Source organism: Petaurus breviceps, unplaced genomic scaffold (assembly GCF_028583685.1).
Source record: "Petaurus breviceps papuanus isolate PSGF00001 unplaced genomic scaffold, PetGlider_PUasm1.0 90919, whole genome shotgun sequence".
Taxonomy (NCBI): Eukaryota; Metazoa; Chordata; class Mammalia; order Diprotodontia; family Petauridae; genus Petaurus; species Petaurus breviceps.
This window is the reverse complement of record NW_027187378.1, coordinates 20,888,473-20,904,781: the sequence shown is the minus strand read 5'-3', so window position 1 is coordinate 20,904,781 and position 16,309 is coordinate 20,888,473. Positions and strand designations below refer to the sequence as shown.

The 16,309-nt window shown below is 37.9% G+C and overlaps 1 protein-coding gene across 2 annotated transcripts in view; it reads left to right on the top strand.

Annotated features, from left to right (window-relative positions):
• Positions 1-16,309, top strand: part of TTL (tubulin tyrosine ligase) — a 48,333-nt gene that overhangs the window by 15,680 nt on the left and 16,344 nt on the right. For both annotated transcript variants that reach the window (XR_011165975.1, XM_069075555.1), the window contains exons 3-5: positions 4,380-4,621; positions 10,280-10,415; positions 12,703-12,972. Coding sequence is in view for 1 of the 2 variants with exons in the window: in XM_069075555.1 (XP_068931656.1) it covers positions 4,380-4,621; positions 10,280-10,415; positions 12,703-12,972 (648 nt within the window). In the remaining variant the exon portion in view is untranslated. The remainder of the gene's footprint in view (positions 1-4,379; positions 4,622-10,279; positions 10,416-12,702; positions 12,973-16,309) is intronic.

Genomic DNA, 16,309 nt, shown 5'->3' with positions numbered 1-16,309 from the left:
GTATTCCTCATACTTGTTGGTATTAATGACTCATTACATGAACATGCCACATTTTCTTTAGCTATTCCCTTATTATTGGACATTTAGGTTCCTTCCACTTTTTCATAATTACTGTTATGCTGCTAGAAAAAAAAGTCTTTGAACGGGCAGCCCTCCTATTGTTCTTGATAGCTTTCAGAGTAAATTGCTAGCAATGCAATTACTACATCAAATGGTATAATTATCTTTGTAACTTCTATGGCATACTATCAGATTGCTCAGCAAAAAGATCATATCAATTTTTAATTCCATTATCAGTAAATATCAGTGAATTGTCAAGGTAGCTAGGTGAAATGGTGGAGTCAATACAAATTGACTCCTGCATACAAATCTGGCCTCAAACATTTACTTTCTGTATGACCCTGGACAAGTCACTTCATCTCTGTCTGCCTCAGTTATTCATCTATATAATGGGGATATTAATAGAACTTGCCAGCATTGTTAAGATAAAATGAGATTTTATTTTTAATGTTTATATAGAATAGTTATATACAAATTTATTGTAAGATTATATATGTAATATTTGTAAAGAGCTTTGAAAACCTTCAAGCAGTATGTAAATGTTATCATCACTAATGACTGTTATTGGGTATTAATGAATATACCCATTTCTCTACAACCTGGTTGGTACCTTCTTGATAGCCCTTCCCAAAATGTTCCTTATCTGGCTTTCTTGATTATGCCTATGGGGTTGTCATGCCAAAAGTATTCTTATTTCTTTGTGGTTCTATTTCTGGACTTCTTTTGACTCATCCCCTCAGCTAATTTCTGGTGGTTTGGGGCTGGCCTTATGCTGAGGTCCTCTGTTCATTTGCACGTGAAGAATTTACAAGGCACAGGGCAACTAAGTGGTGCAGTGAATAGAATACCGGCCCTGGAGTCAGGAGGACCTCAGTTCAAATCCGGCCTCAGACACAACACAAAACTAGCTGGGTGACCTTGGGAAGTCACTTAACCCCAATTGCCCTACCTTCCCCCCTCCAAAAAGAAAAGAAAAAAAAGGAATTTACAAGGCACTGCTGCTGTGGGCAGAGTGTTGGGCCTGGAGTCAGGAAGACCCAAGTTCAAATTGGCCTCAGATACTTACTGGTTATGTGACCCTGGGCAAGACACTTAAACCTCTGTCTCAGTTTCCTCATCTGTAAAATGGGGATAATTACAGCACCTATTTAGTAAAGTTGTTGTGAGGATCAAATAAATGATATTTATAAAGCACTTAGCAAGATGCCTGGCATGTAGTAGGTGCTACACAATTGCTTATTTCCTTCCCCTTTTTCCTTCTTCCCCACTGAGAAGACCTGGACCTAATAAATACTTAAGATTAACTGAGGGTAACAACTCCATTCACTTAAGAAAGAGTCCTCTTGGGGCAGCTAGGTGGCGAGTCAGGAGGACCCGAGTTTGGTTCCAGCCTGAGACACTTAACACCCATACAAAAAAAACTAGCCTTGTAACCTTGGGCAAGTTACTTAACCCCAATTGCCCTCCAAAAGGCAAAAAAAAAAAAGAAAGAAAGAAAGAAAGAGTCCTCTTTAGGCAGCTATGTGGCACAGTGGATAGAGCACTAGATCTAGAATCAAGACCTGAATTCAAATCTGGTCTCAGATACTTTCTAACTGTGTGACCCTGGGCAAGTCACTTAACCTGTCTGCCTCAGTTTCCTAAACTGTAAAATGTGAATAATAATAGCAACTAGTTATAACACCTACCTCCCAGGGTTGTTGTGAGGCTCTAATAAGATCACATTTGTAAAGCACTTAGCACAGAGGTCTGCATAAGTCATCCACAGTAAGCACTTAATGACAGATACTTCCCTTTCTTCTTCCCAAAGTCATAGGATCCTAGCTTTATAATACACATTTTATTGTAAAATGTCCATGAAACTTCCATAAAAATAAATTCTACCAGGATCTAGGGACTAATGATTGGTTACCTCTCATTTGGAAGGGTTTTTTTTTTTTCAAAGAAAATGCTGTGTCTGTGACTTTCCCTTTTTTTTTCCAAATTAAAAAGTAAATTTTTTTAAGAGGTGGGTTGAAAAGATAAATGAGAATGTTTATTAAAGCAGGCCTCTTCATAGCCACATAAGTTTTCTTTCCATGCCTTTTTAGGTATTCCATGAAAAGCTAAAGTCACTACAGGAAACACAGGAATCCAAATATGCATAGCCACTTTCTACAGTGGTATTTCCCTGTGAAACAAATTTCTAATCAATCTATAAATGATCTGCTAAGGGCAGTGTGACCTATTTGTGGTTAAGGAAAGCTTGAATCTTTGATCTCTGACATACAGTACCTGAACATGTTTTACTTTGGGTTCTGCAGAATTATTCTCTGAATGACAAAAAGGACCCACTCATAACTAATGCTGAAGTAATAGTTATAGCAAAACCAAAGTATTGCTAGAACCATAGCTGTGGTTAACTTTTCTGTGATCCTAGACTGTCACAGTTTTTTATTGTTAAATATTTAGTTTTTCATTACTAATGGGTTCCAGAGTGTACTGATTTAAAGGCAGCTAGGGCACAATGAATAGAGCCTCAGACACTTCCTAGCTGTGTGACCCTGGGCAAGTCATTTAACCATATTTACCTCAGTTGCCTCATCTATAAAATGGGCTGGAGAAGGAAATGGCAAACTACTCTAGTATCTTTGCCAAGAAAACCCCAAAATAGAGTCATGAAGAGTCTGACACAACTGGAATGATAAACAACAACAATAATAACAGCATTTATATAGCATTTTAAGATTTACAGCATGCTTTATATACCTTTCTTCATTTCATCTTCATAACAGTATTCCAAAGCAGGTGCAATTAATTTTAATTTAATTAATTTTACAGATGAAGAGACTGCAGCATAGAGAGGTTAAGGGACTTGGCCAGGGTCACCCAGCTAATGTTTGAGACAGAATTTTGAATTCAGGACTTCCTAACTCCAACTCTAACACTCTACCCATTGTGCTAACTAGTTGGCTGTATCTACATACAGAAATAAATGGGAAATACATAAAAAATAGAAATAAGATTATTTGGAGGGATTGGGGGAGGCATGAGCAGCTGAGGAAATGAGAAAAGGCCTCAAGTGCTAGGTGGTGCTTAATCTGAGTTTGAAGGAAGTTAAAAAAGGCAAAAGAAAAGATGAGGAAGGAATGCTTTCCAGGCATGGGGGGAAGACAAGTTCTGCAAGGATGTGGAAGTGATTGATGGAGTTTCATGTGAGAGGCCAGTTTGAGTATCAAGTGTGTGAAGGGGGAGCATTGTGTTATCAGCTTAGAAAGGTAGAGGACTTTAAATGCCAAATAGAGGAGTTTGCATTTTATCTTAAAGGCTGTAGGAAAGCAGGGGTGGGAGGCCATATGTGGCCAGTCTAGGTCCTCAGGTGTGACCCTGTGACAGAACAAATCCTTGATTTTGATCCTTTGCTGTTTCTGTGAAGTTTGGATTCCATCAAAGGGCCGCACTTGAGGACCTAGACCTAGGCCACCACATGTGGCCTCTAGATCACAGGTTTCCCATATCTGCATTAGAGCTTTTTTTGAGTATTTTTTAAACCTATGCTTTAGGAAAATTATTTTATCAGCTATGTGGAGGATATATTAGAGAGGGTAAAGACTTTAGGCAAAGGAAGCTAATTAGGAAATTGTTGCAATAACCAGGCTTCTTACCATAATTGCTGGCATCCTCTCTCCAATCAAAGATGTTTTCTTTTTCTTTAGAAACTGAGGATAGCTCTACACTAACAAAGAGAACTAGAGAATTGAGCAAATTGTTGGAATAAGTCAGGTCGCTTCTACCACCACTCCCTGCCCCATAAATCATCCAGATAATTGAGGCAGAAGTGCTTTTTTGTTTCTCCCAAATAACTTCTTCAACTTTTCACCTTGCCAATGTAGGTCTGGCTCAGTTTTTCATGAAAGGTAGTCTTGTGTAAAAAACACTGATTTGAGAAGTTGTACACTGAAGGATAACAGGAAATATCTCTAGTTCTTTGTAGATACTATAAAGTTATTTTGGACCAAGTGCCATGTCAGAATGAGCTGGAGTATGCTTTTAACATTCCATTTGGCAAATGGACTCAGGCCTCAGGGTATATCGTATTTCCCTCATATAAGGGCCCAAGGACAAGAGCCAAGCCAGAAAAAAGTCCAGTCTTTGGCTACTTTATTCCTCCTGTGACTTCTTGTCACCTAGGTTGAGGAAACCCAGCCTTATTAAAGAGTGATCAGAGTGACAGATTGAACTTATTGAACCGTGGGGCTTTCTCCTACCTCCCACTCCCTGTCCCAGAAGATATTCTTTGGAATAAAAAGAGCAACTGACCATCTGTTGTTATCCATTAGGTTAATCAAGACAAGTCCTGAATTGACAGAATCGTGCACATGGTTCCCAGAATCTTACGTGATTTATCCAACTAATCTCAAGACGCCTGTGGCCCCAGCATCACCGTCGCAGAATGGAATCCGCCATTTGATAAATAATTCAAGGACAGATGAAAGGGAAGTCTTCCTTGCCTCCTATAACAGGAGGAAGGAGGGTGGGGAGGGCAATGTATGGATAGCCAAATCCTCTGCAGGTGCCAAAGGTTAGTCTCATAGCCATGGCTATACTTGAAAGAATACTTTTTTTCTTCCATTTTATCATTGGCCTTTGTGTTTATAGATGATGCTTTGTTATTTCAGTGGTAGTTTTTTGCTTCTCCCTAAAAATATGATGCATTGGATCATCTTAGCCTGAGTAGTAAGATTCAGTCTGTCTCCAAGACCAATTATGAAATAGTGAGAGCTTTGGATGAACTCGGAGTAGAACCACATAGTTTCTGATGGCATATCAAGTTTTCTGTCCATGAGATCAAAGTAGAATTGCCAAGTCCTGTCTTTGCAAATGAATGATGTCACATTGAACATTATGGCAGTCTTATCAATTCTAGCTTTTCTTTGGAAACTGGTACAAAAAATTAGCTATTTGTAAGTATCTCTATGTTATATACCTGCCAAATCGCCAAATCACTTCTATAGCCAGTAATGTTTAAAGGAGAGAAATTGAATAGTTAGCCTTCCTTTTGGGTTATTGGGGATCAGCATAGTTCCTCTTTACAATTTTGTTTCTCTTCCACTTACCAAATAGAAGAGAGGACTAATGTTTGTGGGCTTTAAGGAGACTTCTTTTTAAGCTTGGGCATGATGATGTCAGCTCAGCTTAAGGACTGTGGCAAAAGTGAGCCATACAGTTATACTGAAAAAGCTTTAATGTGTCTTATCTCAGCCATGTCCGTCATATAGCATGTAGATGTGTGATCCTGGAAATTAGGAGACTTGGGTTCTTCTAGATCTGGCTTTGTCACTGACAACTTATATGATCTGTGGTAGATTGCTTTGTAGATTTGTAGAACTGATAATTTCAAAGGAACTTCAGAGATCATCCAATCTATCCTCTACCCAAATTATGCCTCCAGTAGTGATCAGTGAGCCCTCTGCACAGTGATTAACTTTCCCTCTCTATTCTTCTCACTCCCAAACAGCACTTTATATGACTAGAATTGGTTTTTATTTTTCCCCAGTTACATGTAAAGACAATTTTAAACATTCATTTTGAAAAAAAAATTTTAAGTTCCAAATTTTCTCTTTCTCTGCCTCATCTCCGTCCCTGAGACAATAAGCAAAGTGACATTGGGTCTACATGTTCAGTCATGCAAAACATATTACCGTATTAGTCTTGTACAACTAGAATTGCTAAGAAGCTGACTCTTCATCCACATGATTCCTCTTTCATTTCTTTGAAGGTCACTATTCTCATCATGTCCCCCTCTATGTCTTCTCTGAGCTAAAAATGCACCTGTCTTTCAGCTGTTCCTTATATTACATGGCTTCAGCTCCCCTTAACATCCTGATTATTCTCTTCTAGACATTTTCTAACTTATGGATGTCATTTCCAAGATCTGTTGCCCAGAACTGGACATAATACTCCCAATATGATCTTACAGGGGCATTAGCACTAGTGGAGCTAATATCTGTCCTAACTCTGGATATCATATTGTTACTAACACAGCCTAATGTTACATTAATTTGTGGCTCCCACATCACACTGTCAGTTCCTAGTGAGTTTGCAGTCCACTAGAATCCCCAGATCTTTTTGACATGAACTGTTTTCTGATTCTCAGAGCTGTAACTGTACAGTTGAGTTTGAGAATTCAAGCGATGGGATTTGTAATTATAGCCACTAAATTTCACCTTGTTAGTTTCATCCCATTTCTGGATCCTGTCAAGATCACTTTGAATTCTAGTTGTCAACTAGCTAATTAGCTAACTAAATCTCCCTACTTGACATCATCTGAAAATTTAATAATTATGCCAAGTCTGCTTCCCAAGGAAATGTTTAAAATGTTCACAATGGATACAACATTCTATAAATGAAACAACCCTGTGATATTCCACTAGGTATCTGGAACCCACCTAACTGTTGCACCATGCATTCTGTATCTCTCCAGGTTGTCCATATGGCCAGACTTCTGGGTCAGAGTTTCCTCATCTGTTAAATGAGGTGACTGAAATCAATCTGGTAAAAGTCTCTTTCAGCTCTCATATCCCTATGATTCCAGATTTGGATCCAGAAGACCTAGTTTTGAATCTTAGCTCTGCAATTTATTACCTGTGTGACCTTGGTCAAGTCCTTTGATCTCTGAACCTCAGTTCATGTGTAAGATGAGAATGTTGCACTAAGATTCTAAGTTTTTTATAGTCTAGGATTTTCTGTAGGTGGAGCAAGTTGTAGCATTAGAGATTATTAGTTGAAAGCCACATTATGGGTCATTTAGCCTACCAAATGAGAAAACTGAGGTCTAGAGAGTTTCACTGTCTTACCCAAAATCCCAGAGGGAGTAAATAACAGAGTTGGGGTTTTAAGTCCAGTCTTCTTAAGACCAATGTAATTCCCACTCTGCCAGCCATGTGACTTTGGGAAAGTCACAGAATTATAGAATCTGAGATTTGGAAGGGATCTCAGTGGCTGTCTTGTCAAACTCATCACTGAACAGTAACCTTCTCTCTGACATTCCCTAAAAGTGGTCATCTAGCATTTACTTGAAAACCTTCTGTTAAGAGGAAGCCATTCCATCCTAAGGAGCCCTATTCTATTTTTTGACAAGTCTAATTAGCAGAGTGGGCAGCTAGGTGGTGAAGTGGATAGAGCGCTGGCCCTGGAATCAGGAAGACTCAGCTTCCTGAGTTCAAATCCAGCCTCAAATACTAGCTGCGTGACCCCGGGCAAGTCACTTAACCTTGTTTACATCAGTTTCCTCATCCGTCAAATGATTTGGAGGAGGAAATGGCAAACCGCTGCAGTATCTTTGTCAAGAAAATCCCAAATGGAGTTACAAAAAGTCAGAGACAACTAAAATGAGTCAACAGCAACAGCAAAATTAGCAGTGTATCAAATTAGCACGAGATTATAAGGGACCTCATGTGGCATCTAGTTTAAATAGTACCTGAATAAGAATTAGCAACAAATTTCATCCAGCATCTTGCACTGAAGATCCTCTCCCCTTGCTAGTCAATTTATTTCAATTTTGGATAGCTCTATGTTGATTTTTTTTAATCAAGCTGACTTTTAATCTTTGTTTTTTTCATTTTATAGATTAAGAAATTTGAAACTCAGAAAGGTTACATGACTCCATTTCTCCTGCTTCTGCCCTCTTAGATCTAAGCAGAACAAGCCCAATTCTCTATTCCACATTAAAACCTTTCTGATACTGGAAGGTTCTTCTTCTATCCACCCTAAGTTTTTTCTCTAGGTGAAACATCTCCAGTTCCTTCAGCTTATCCTAGTCACTAGACCCCTCACTGTCCTGACTACCCTCCTCTGGACCTCCTCTGATCATTAATGTGCCTCCCAAATTGTTCCACTCCTGACTGATCATGTCACCCCAGATGTCCTCTGATGCGAGTTAAGTAAGACGGAACAGGAACAACTCTCATTCTGGACACTCTCTGTGCCTCTGGCTTCAATCTAAAATCACTTAGGTTTTGTAACTGCTATGTCACATTGTTGATTGAAATTGAGCCTGTAGTCCATTAAAACCTCCAAATGATTTTGACTTGAACTGATCTATATAGTGAGATAAGGGTTTGCGTGTGGGGCTTTTAGATCTATTTTCTCAACTCTCAAGTGAGGGACTTAGATGAAATGATCTCCCAGGTTCCTCCAAAATGTAACATTCTAAAATTCTAGGAGCCAATGTTGATACAGTGGGAAAAGCACTGAACTTAGAATGGGGAGACCTAGATTCACATCCCATCTCTCCATAGAGAAGTCTTGAAATGTAATGAAATTAAATGGAATTTTACTAACTTTGGATTTCAGCCTATCTAGATCTCTTTGACTTCTGACTTTGGGATCTACTATTATAACTATCCTAGCTTTGTGTCATTTGTAAATCTCATGGGCATACTGCCTGTGCTTTTATCCAAATTACTGCACTTACAATCTCTAAGCCTCAGTTTCCTCATCTATAAATGGAACTGATTCTTTACCTTGCTATTTCATAGAGTTATTATGAGATGCAATGAGAATGTAAATTATCTAAAGCACTGAATGAATGTAAAATGTTACTAGTAGGTTAGATAACACAAAACCAAACAAGAAAGAAATTTTCCTTTGAGAATTGAGGAAATTTTGTGCTCTTCTAAATGAAATCAGTGTATTTGTGAAATAAAAAAAAATAATCCTTTTGGCTAATAATAACGACATCTAACATTTATGTTAATTGTTGTCCTCTGTTCTTGAAGTGGAACAAAAATGATATCACTATGTTAGAGTCAAGTTCACCTGACTGAGGCTGATCACATCTATACAAGCTCAGAATACTCTACCACAGGTCGGGCACAAATAGTCCATGTGAACATCTGGGGTGGGTTCTTTAAATTTGCACATCTCACATTTCTTTTGCACTGCTTCAATTCTGCTTTGCTTATAGAGCACAGCACCTTCTCTGATGAGGGCATGCCATGCTGAGCAGTCCTGTGCCAGTGTCTCCCCTGTCACATAATCAATACCAAAGTTCATAAGAGAGACCTTGAGAGTGTCCTCGTGTCTCTTCTGTCCACCATGTTAGCACTTGCCTTTTGTGAGTACTCCATAAAATAGTCTTTTTGGCAAGCGTATGTTTGGCTTTTGAACAACGTGGCAGTCTTCTGTTTACCTAAAAAAAAAAAACATCTTGGTAACATTTATATAGCACTTTGGTAAATGCTTTACGATTATTATTTCCTTTGTTCATCCCAACATCCCTGGGAGGTAGGCACTATTATTATTCCCATTTCACAGATGAGAAAACTGAGGCAAGTAGAGGTTAAATGATTTGCCTGAGGTGACACAACTGGTGTCTGAGGACCAATTTGAACTCAGGTCTTCTGAACTCCAAGCCTGACACTCTATCCACTGCACCACCTAGCTGATGAACATGAGAATACCCTAGCGATCTGCATGTGTCTAGAAAAAGAAAAGCGCTAATTTTTACAAAGACCATATATAAAATAATAGTTCATACTTACATAGGACTTTAAGGTTTATAAAACACTTTCTTCAAAGAATTGAAACAACTTGCTCTGGGACTGAATTCATTTGAGAGGTGAGGGCAGAGATGTATATTTTTGTGTTACCATCATGGACGTGACGAAGGTTATGAGTGTGGATGAGCTCACCAAGGGACTGAATGTCTATAGGGAGAACACGACCTTGGTGGATACTTAGAGTTAAGGAGTATGTAGGATGGTCGTCATCCTATAGCTCTCTGTTAATTATTGAAATTTCATCTGGAAAAAAATTTAAAACCAGAGCTATAAAGTTAAAAATATAAATTTCAAGTTAAACATCCCCTAACAAATCTTACTTATTTTAATCTGCTGTTTTCCTTAATGCAAGAGTGACACTTATTTAGTATACTTATTCATGCTGAAACAGTAATGAAATCTCATCTCCAGAAGAAACCTGCCAGTATAATACTCATGCTGTTGTACTAGATTTATACTGAGGAAAGCATATGCTGGACAATAGAACCTTACTGATCTTTTCAGACCCTAAGAAAATCTGTTCATGGTCAGACTCTCCCAAATGGAAAGAGGAGTGAAAGCATATGTGAGTTACTGGTTGGTGTTCTTGGAAGACACTAAATCCCATTTCAGTTTTCTGTGGGTTCTACCCCCCCATTCTGTGAATTGAAATGATTTGCTTTCTTTTCCCCTGTTAGGTGAAGGCATTCTTATTTCTTCAGAGGCTACAGAACTTCTGGATTTTATAGATAACCAAGGACAAGTACATGTGATTCAGAAATACCTTGAAAAGCCTATGCTATTAGAGCCAGGTCACCGCAAATTTGATATTAGGTAATATTTTTAATTGATGTTTCTGGGGGTTTTTTCATACTTAAAAAAAGAAATTATGAAAACAATAAGGATGGTCCAGGGCTTGTTTGTTAAATCTCTTCACATAATAGTTAACAGATTCAAAGATTAGATTATATGTGTAAAAGCAAATGTTGCATAATAGTGGATAGAATGCTGACTTTGAAGTAAAGGAGGCCTGTGTTCAGGTTCTGCCTCCAACCATAGTCACTCAGTTAGCCTATAAGCATTTATGAGGTTGCTAATATGTGCCAGAGGCAGTTAGGTGGCACAGTAGATAGGGCACTGGTACTGGAATCAGGAAGACTATCTTCATGTGTTCAAATCCAGCCTCAGACACTTAGTAGCTGTGTGACCCTGGGCAAGTCACTTAACCCCATTTGACTCAGTTTCCTCATCTGCAAAATGAACTGGAGAAGGAAATGGCAAACCACTCCAGTATGTTTGCCAAGAAAACCCTAAAATAGAGTCATGAAGAGTCAGACATGACTAAAAATGACTGAAAAACAGTATAAGCTCGGCACCTTGCCAATTTCTGAAGATATGAAGAAAAACAAAAGACAATTCCTGCTCTTGAGGAGCTTTAAGCAGCTCTCTAAGACTATAAGTGACAGATAAGTTGCTGATGTACTTCAGTGGAAGGAGTTTTCTCACCAAGAATTTCCTATAGCAAAGAAATCCCAGGTCCAAACAAAACAATTTCTATTAAAATAAGGTTTTTGTTTTTCCAAAAGAACCAAAACCCTTTGTTTTATTACAGATGATTTTGCCTAGTAAAATTAGGGGACTTATTTTCTTGTAATTTTGAAAAGAAGTTGAGACACCATCGAGGAGATTTACACAAAATAAATAAATGATGTGGAAAGAGGAGACTGTTCCCTGCCACAGATACATGTAACACAATATCATTGACTTATTTCCATCCAAATATTTATGAGTTTCATGAGTGTGAGGTTATCTTTAGAATCTGGTTTATTGACCAGAACCTCATTTATCCTAGTCTTAAGGGAGCCAGGCAAAAGGATTGACAGAAGAGAAGAGAAGGGTGTGATGTTCTTTCCTGACCAAAGCAGCCCTAAGGTCACCCAAGGACACCACCAGACAACAGTGTATATTCTGTGATATCTTTAATACTAGCTCACAGTAGGTATTTCAGTCTTTCCCTGGAGGGTATGTGCTCTAAACTGATTATTACTCATCAACCAGGATTTCAGTTATTCAAGTCTTGTTGATCATGGAGCACAAAAGTTATTTAATGAGTTAGTTGAACTGCTACTCTCTGAGTTAGTAATTATTTACTGTTTTTCTTAAGGAGGCAATCCAAAGTGCTATCTTATCTGGAAGTAACAGATCATTTTACTGGGAGATTCTTGTAAGCCTAATGTTTGATGTTTAGGAAATCCCAGAGCGATATACTTCGTTTCAGAGATATAAAAAATTACATTGAGGCAGGTCATTAATTGTCATAAGGTGACACAAGATAAAGAACCAAATTTCTGATAAATGATCTTTTAGATTGGGCTATTACTCTTATAGAAAAGTTCTTCACCCTAGATGATCACACTATCTCTTTATTAACATCTAGTGCAGCTAGAGCAAGGGCTTTCTATGTCTTTCAAGGCATAGTTGTGTGACCATGGGCAAGACACTTAACCCCATTTGGCTCAGTTTCCTCATCTGTAAAATGAGTTGGAGAAGGAAATGGCAAACCACTCCAGTATCTTTGCTAAGAAAACCCCCCCAAAAAAACAAAATAGAGTCACAAAGAGTCAGACATGACTAAAAACGACTGAGACATATTAGTATCAAATTAAAAAATTGTGTACCCTTTTCCATTGTAGGCTTTGAGTTTCACTGTAACACGTGGTGTAAACTCATTACAAACAGCTATGCAACAAGGAGAAGAATATTTTCTGGTATTAGAAGTATATAAATATATAAACATGAGTAAAAAAGATGTCATGTGGGCAGCTGCCCATTTTACCCACTCCTGGGTCTTGCTTCAGCTTTATTTTTTCCTTCCTTGAATCTCATCACCAGCTCCAGAATGGTTTTCTGTAAAATGTTGTAAATGTGTTACCCATTTGTTCAGTATAGTTAAGTCTTAAAGTTACCAACACTCTAAGAGCTTACTTAATCTTTTGGGTTAAACTATGCTTCTTTACTGATAAAATTTATGGCAAATTGTGAAAATAATCCTCTTGGCACATTCTTGTGCTGAGTCTTTCAAGTGCTTGGGTAGAAAGTGACTGTTCTCTTTTTTTGGCAGGAGCTGGGTCCTAGTGGATCATCAATATAATATCTACCTCTACAGAGAGGGCGTGCTTCGGACCTCTTCAGAACCATACAATATCACTAATTTCCAAGACAAAACTTGCCATTTGACCAATCACTGCATTCAAAAGGAATATTCAAAAAACTATGGGAAATATGAAGAGGGGAATGAAATGTTCTTTGAGGAATTCAATCAATATCTAATAAGTGCTTTGAACATTACGCTGGAAAATAGTATCTTATTACAAATCAAACAAATAATAAGGTAATTTATTTGTATCTTTTTATCTCTGGCAATTTCAAGTGGAGGTTTGGCTTTGTTTTCCTACATGGAAAGGAGTCCCCCTCACTCACCCTTCCCCAGGAATGTAGGCTGCTTCATGGATCAGGCTGAGAGAGACAATTGTTATGGTCTCAATAATAATAATAATTGATACGTTTATATGGAAAATTGAGGTTTGCACAGGGTTTCAACTTTATATTCTCAGTGGTGTCAAACTCAAATCAAAATGGGGACCATTAATCATATATAAGAATCCCTGGTGGGATACATATTGATATAGAAAACCACATGTTACATTATTGGTGTTTTATTGTATTTTGATTTAATTTGTTAAATATTTCCCCATTACATTTTAATCTGGCTCAAGATGTACTCACAGTGTCATGGGTTGCTTGTATCCTGTATGCTACACATCTAGGTATTATAGGTATCACCCCTTAGGATGAGGAAACTAAGATTTGAGAATTTATCAGAGTTGTCCATTCAGATTTGAACCCAGATCTCTGTTGACCCCAAATCCAGCACTTCCTTTCAAGAGAACCCATGAAATGGGGTTGGCCTTTTTTTTTTCCTTTTTAGATGCTGTGTTTTAGGGAAGATGACTAAACTAAGAGCCAAGGTGTATTTATCCTAGAATGATGACTGAGTAGCTACCATTAAAAAGAAACAATGAAACCACCTTAAACTTGCTTAAAATATTGTGCTTTTTCATGTTTATACTCATTTGATTCTTATAACTGTATGAGCTAAGGACAGGTGGTGGTCTCCTGATTCTGTTGATGTGGAAACGATCACAAAGAGGCTAAATGACTTACTCTAGGTTAATGGCATGACTAGCGCTAGAGTTCAAGTCTCCAAATCTGTAGTTGAGGAGTCTTTGATACTAGTCCGTGATGTCTATCTTCTGTTCAAATAAGCATCCTGGGTTTTAATTTATTTTTTTTTATCACATTCTGTGTTGGCATCCTTTGTGTCTCTAGGTGACAAGTAAGCAAATAGAAGCTCCAGGTCATTGATGCTCACTCTCTTTTTACTGTTCACAAATTGGGCAAAGGGTTTTCCTAGTTGTCTTTGTCCTGAAGGAATTCATGCCCTGCTGGGAGCTACTTTCTACCTGAGATCATTCAGAAAGAGGCTTTTGGGACATCTTTGTTCTGAGAAGTGGAGGATCAAAATTAGGTCCTGGTTGCAATTTCAGTTACTTTGTAAGAGAGATTCCAGTCAGCACTACCTGATAACTGAGGAAGGAAAGGGAGCAAACAGTACTTTTCCAAGTAGTGGCCGTGGGTGGAACAAAAAAAAAACCCATATATCAGTTGCACACTAATTAGTTGCAGTTTTGTCTGATTCTTGGGCCAAATTAATTGTCTCATGTCTTTTTGTGGTTCTTATGATTCAGAACAAAGCAAGTCTAATGGAGGATAACCATCCTAATCCACTCTCTGAGGTTTTAACCAATTGATTATTTTATAAGTAGGATTGATTACTAAATAAATAAATAAATTTAGTGCCTGGATTTGTTATGGCCTCTGTTTTGACAGGATCTACCAAACTGCTACTGATTTAATTCTCCTTCTCTGCAAATTAGTCCATCTTTGTGGAAAGTTTAGTTTATTGAATTCATAAAACTCTCAAGATCTTCACTTAGGGCCTTGTAGCTACTTTGAGCATGGAATATTTCTGGAAAGGTGCAAGTTACTGAAAAAAATGGGAATTAGCCTGTAATAGCAATATACAGGGTATCCCAAAAGTCTTAGTGTAGTTTTAAGCTTATAGTTCCAGTCTAATTAAATTGATGGCATTTTTTCTTTGTGTACTTTTATTTTTTATAGTATTTTTTCTACTTACATGTAAAGGCAATTTTTGACATTTTTTTAAATTGTGAGTTCCAAATTTTCTGTATTTCTGTATTTTTTTAAGTTTTATTGATGCCTTTTGTTTTCATGCCATAGTTATTTCACAAGACATAACCTTTCCCAAGTGAATCCCTCTCACAAAAACATGAACAGTTTGGTGACTTTTGTTTTATAATTTTCAAATTGTCTTTCAGAATACTTGGACCAATTCATAGCTCCAACAGAATTTTATTAGTGTGTCTGTTATGCTATCTTTCCAATGTTTACTGTTTAGTGTCATTTTTATCACATTTGCCACTTTGAAGATAACTAATAGTATTTTTCTAAGGACCCATATTAGTACAGACCAACAGACTAAGGACTGGAAGTGAATTGAACTGATGGGAAATGAAAGCATTATTGGTGATGATCAAATTGAAAATGTAGCCATAATGGAGATGGAATTCTAACTGAACTCTCTTGAATTTAGAAATGCTGTCACCATGGAGCTGAGAAAAAGGTCTTTTCCTGTAGGAAGAAGAGCAGAGCCCACCTCCCTATCACATCAGCTCAGGGGCTGCTTCCAACTTACTTTTTTCTCTATAGCTCCCCAAAACTTCTTCCAGGTCTGAAATCCTATAAACACAGGAAACAAGATAAGGAAATTTAAAATGCCCGGGAGTTTTAGTGGACTGTCAAAAAAGCTAGTGTGAGCTTGGGCTTCATTTAAGTGTAATGTCCAGAACAAGGGAGATAGCAGCCCATTTAGTTTAACAAATATTGTTGCTGTTCAGTCATCTCAGTTATTTCTGATTCTTCATAACCCCATTTGGGGTTTTCTTGGTAAAGAGACTAGAATGGTGTACCATTTCCTTCTCTAGCTTATTTTATAGTTGAGGAAACTGAGGCAAACTAAGTTAAGTGACTTGCCCAGGGTCATATAGGTAGCGAGTGTCTGAGCCTAGATTTGAACTCAGAAAGATTAGTCTTCCTAACTCCAGGCGAGATGCTCCATCCACTGTGCCACCAAGCTGCCCGTATTTATTAAGTATTTACTGGGTAAAAACTACTGTACTGGCAAAACCCTCTGTATTGGTCTGAATACACTGAGTATATTGTGTTCAGCTCTGGACTACTGTGTTTTAAGAGGGACATTGTCAAATTAGAGTGGTGTGCCTGGAGATCAGCCAGTATGAAGGGACTCAAAACTATGACATATAAAGGATACTTCAAAAGACAGGGTGTGACATTAACTCTAGAGGAGAAAACTTGGGGGACTCCTGGATGAGGTGAAGAATGTAATGGGTACATTCAGATATTTGAAGGGTTGTCATATGGAAGAGGAATAGGACTAGTGGATAGAAATTATAGGGGAATGGAGTTCAGGTCCCTATGCGAGCACAGTTCCCAATAAGTTTTCTAATATTGGAAAATGGAATGAACTGCTAAGTGTGATAGTGAGATTACTCTCACTAAAGATATTT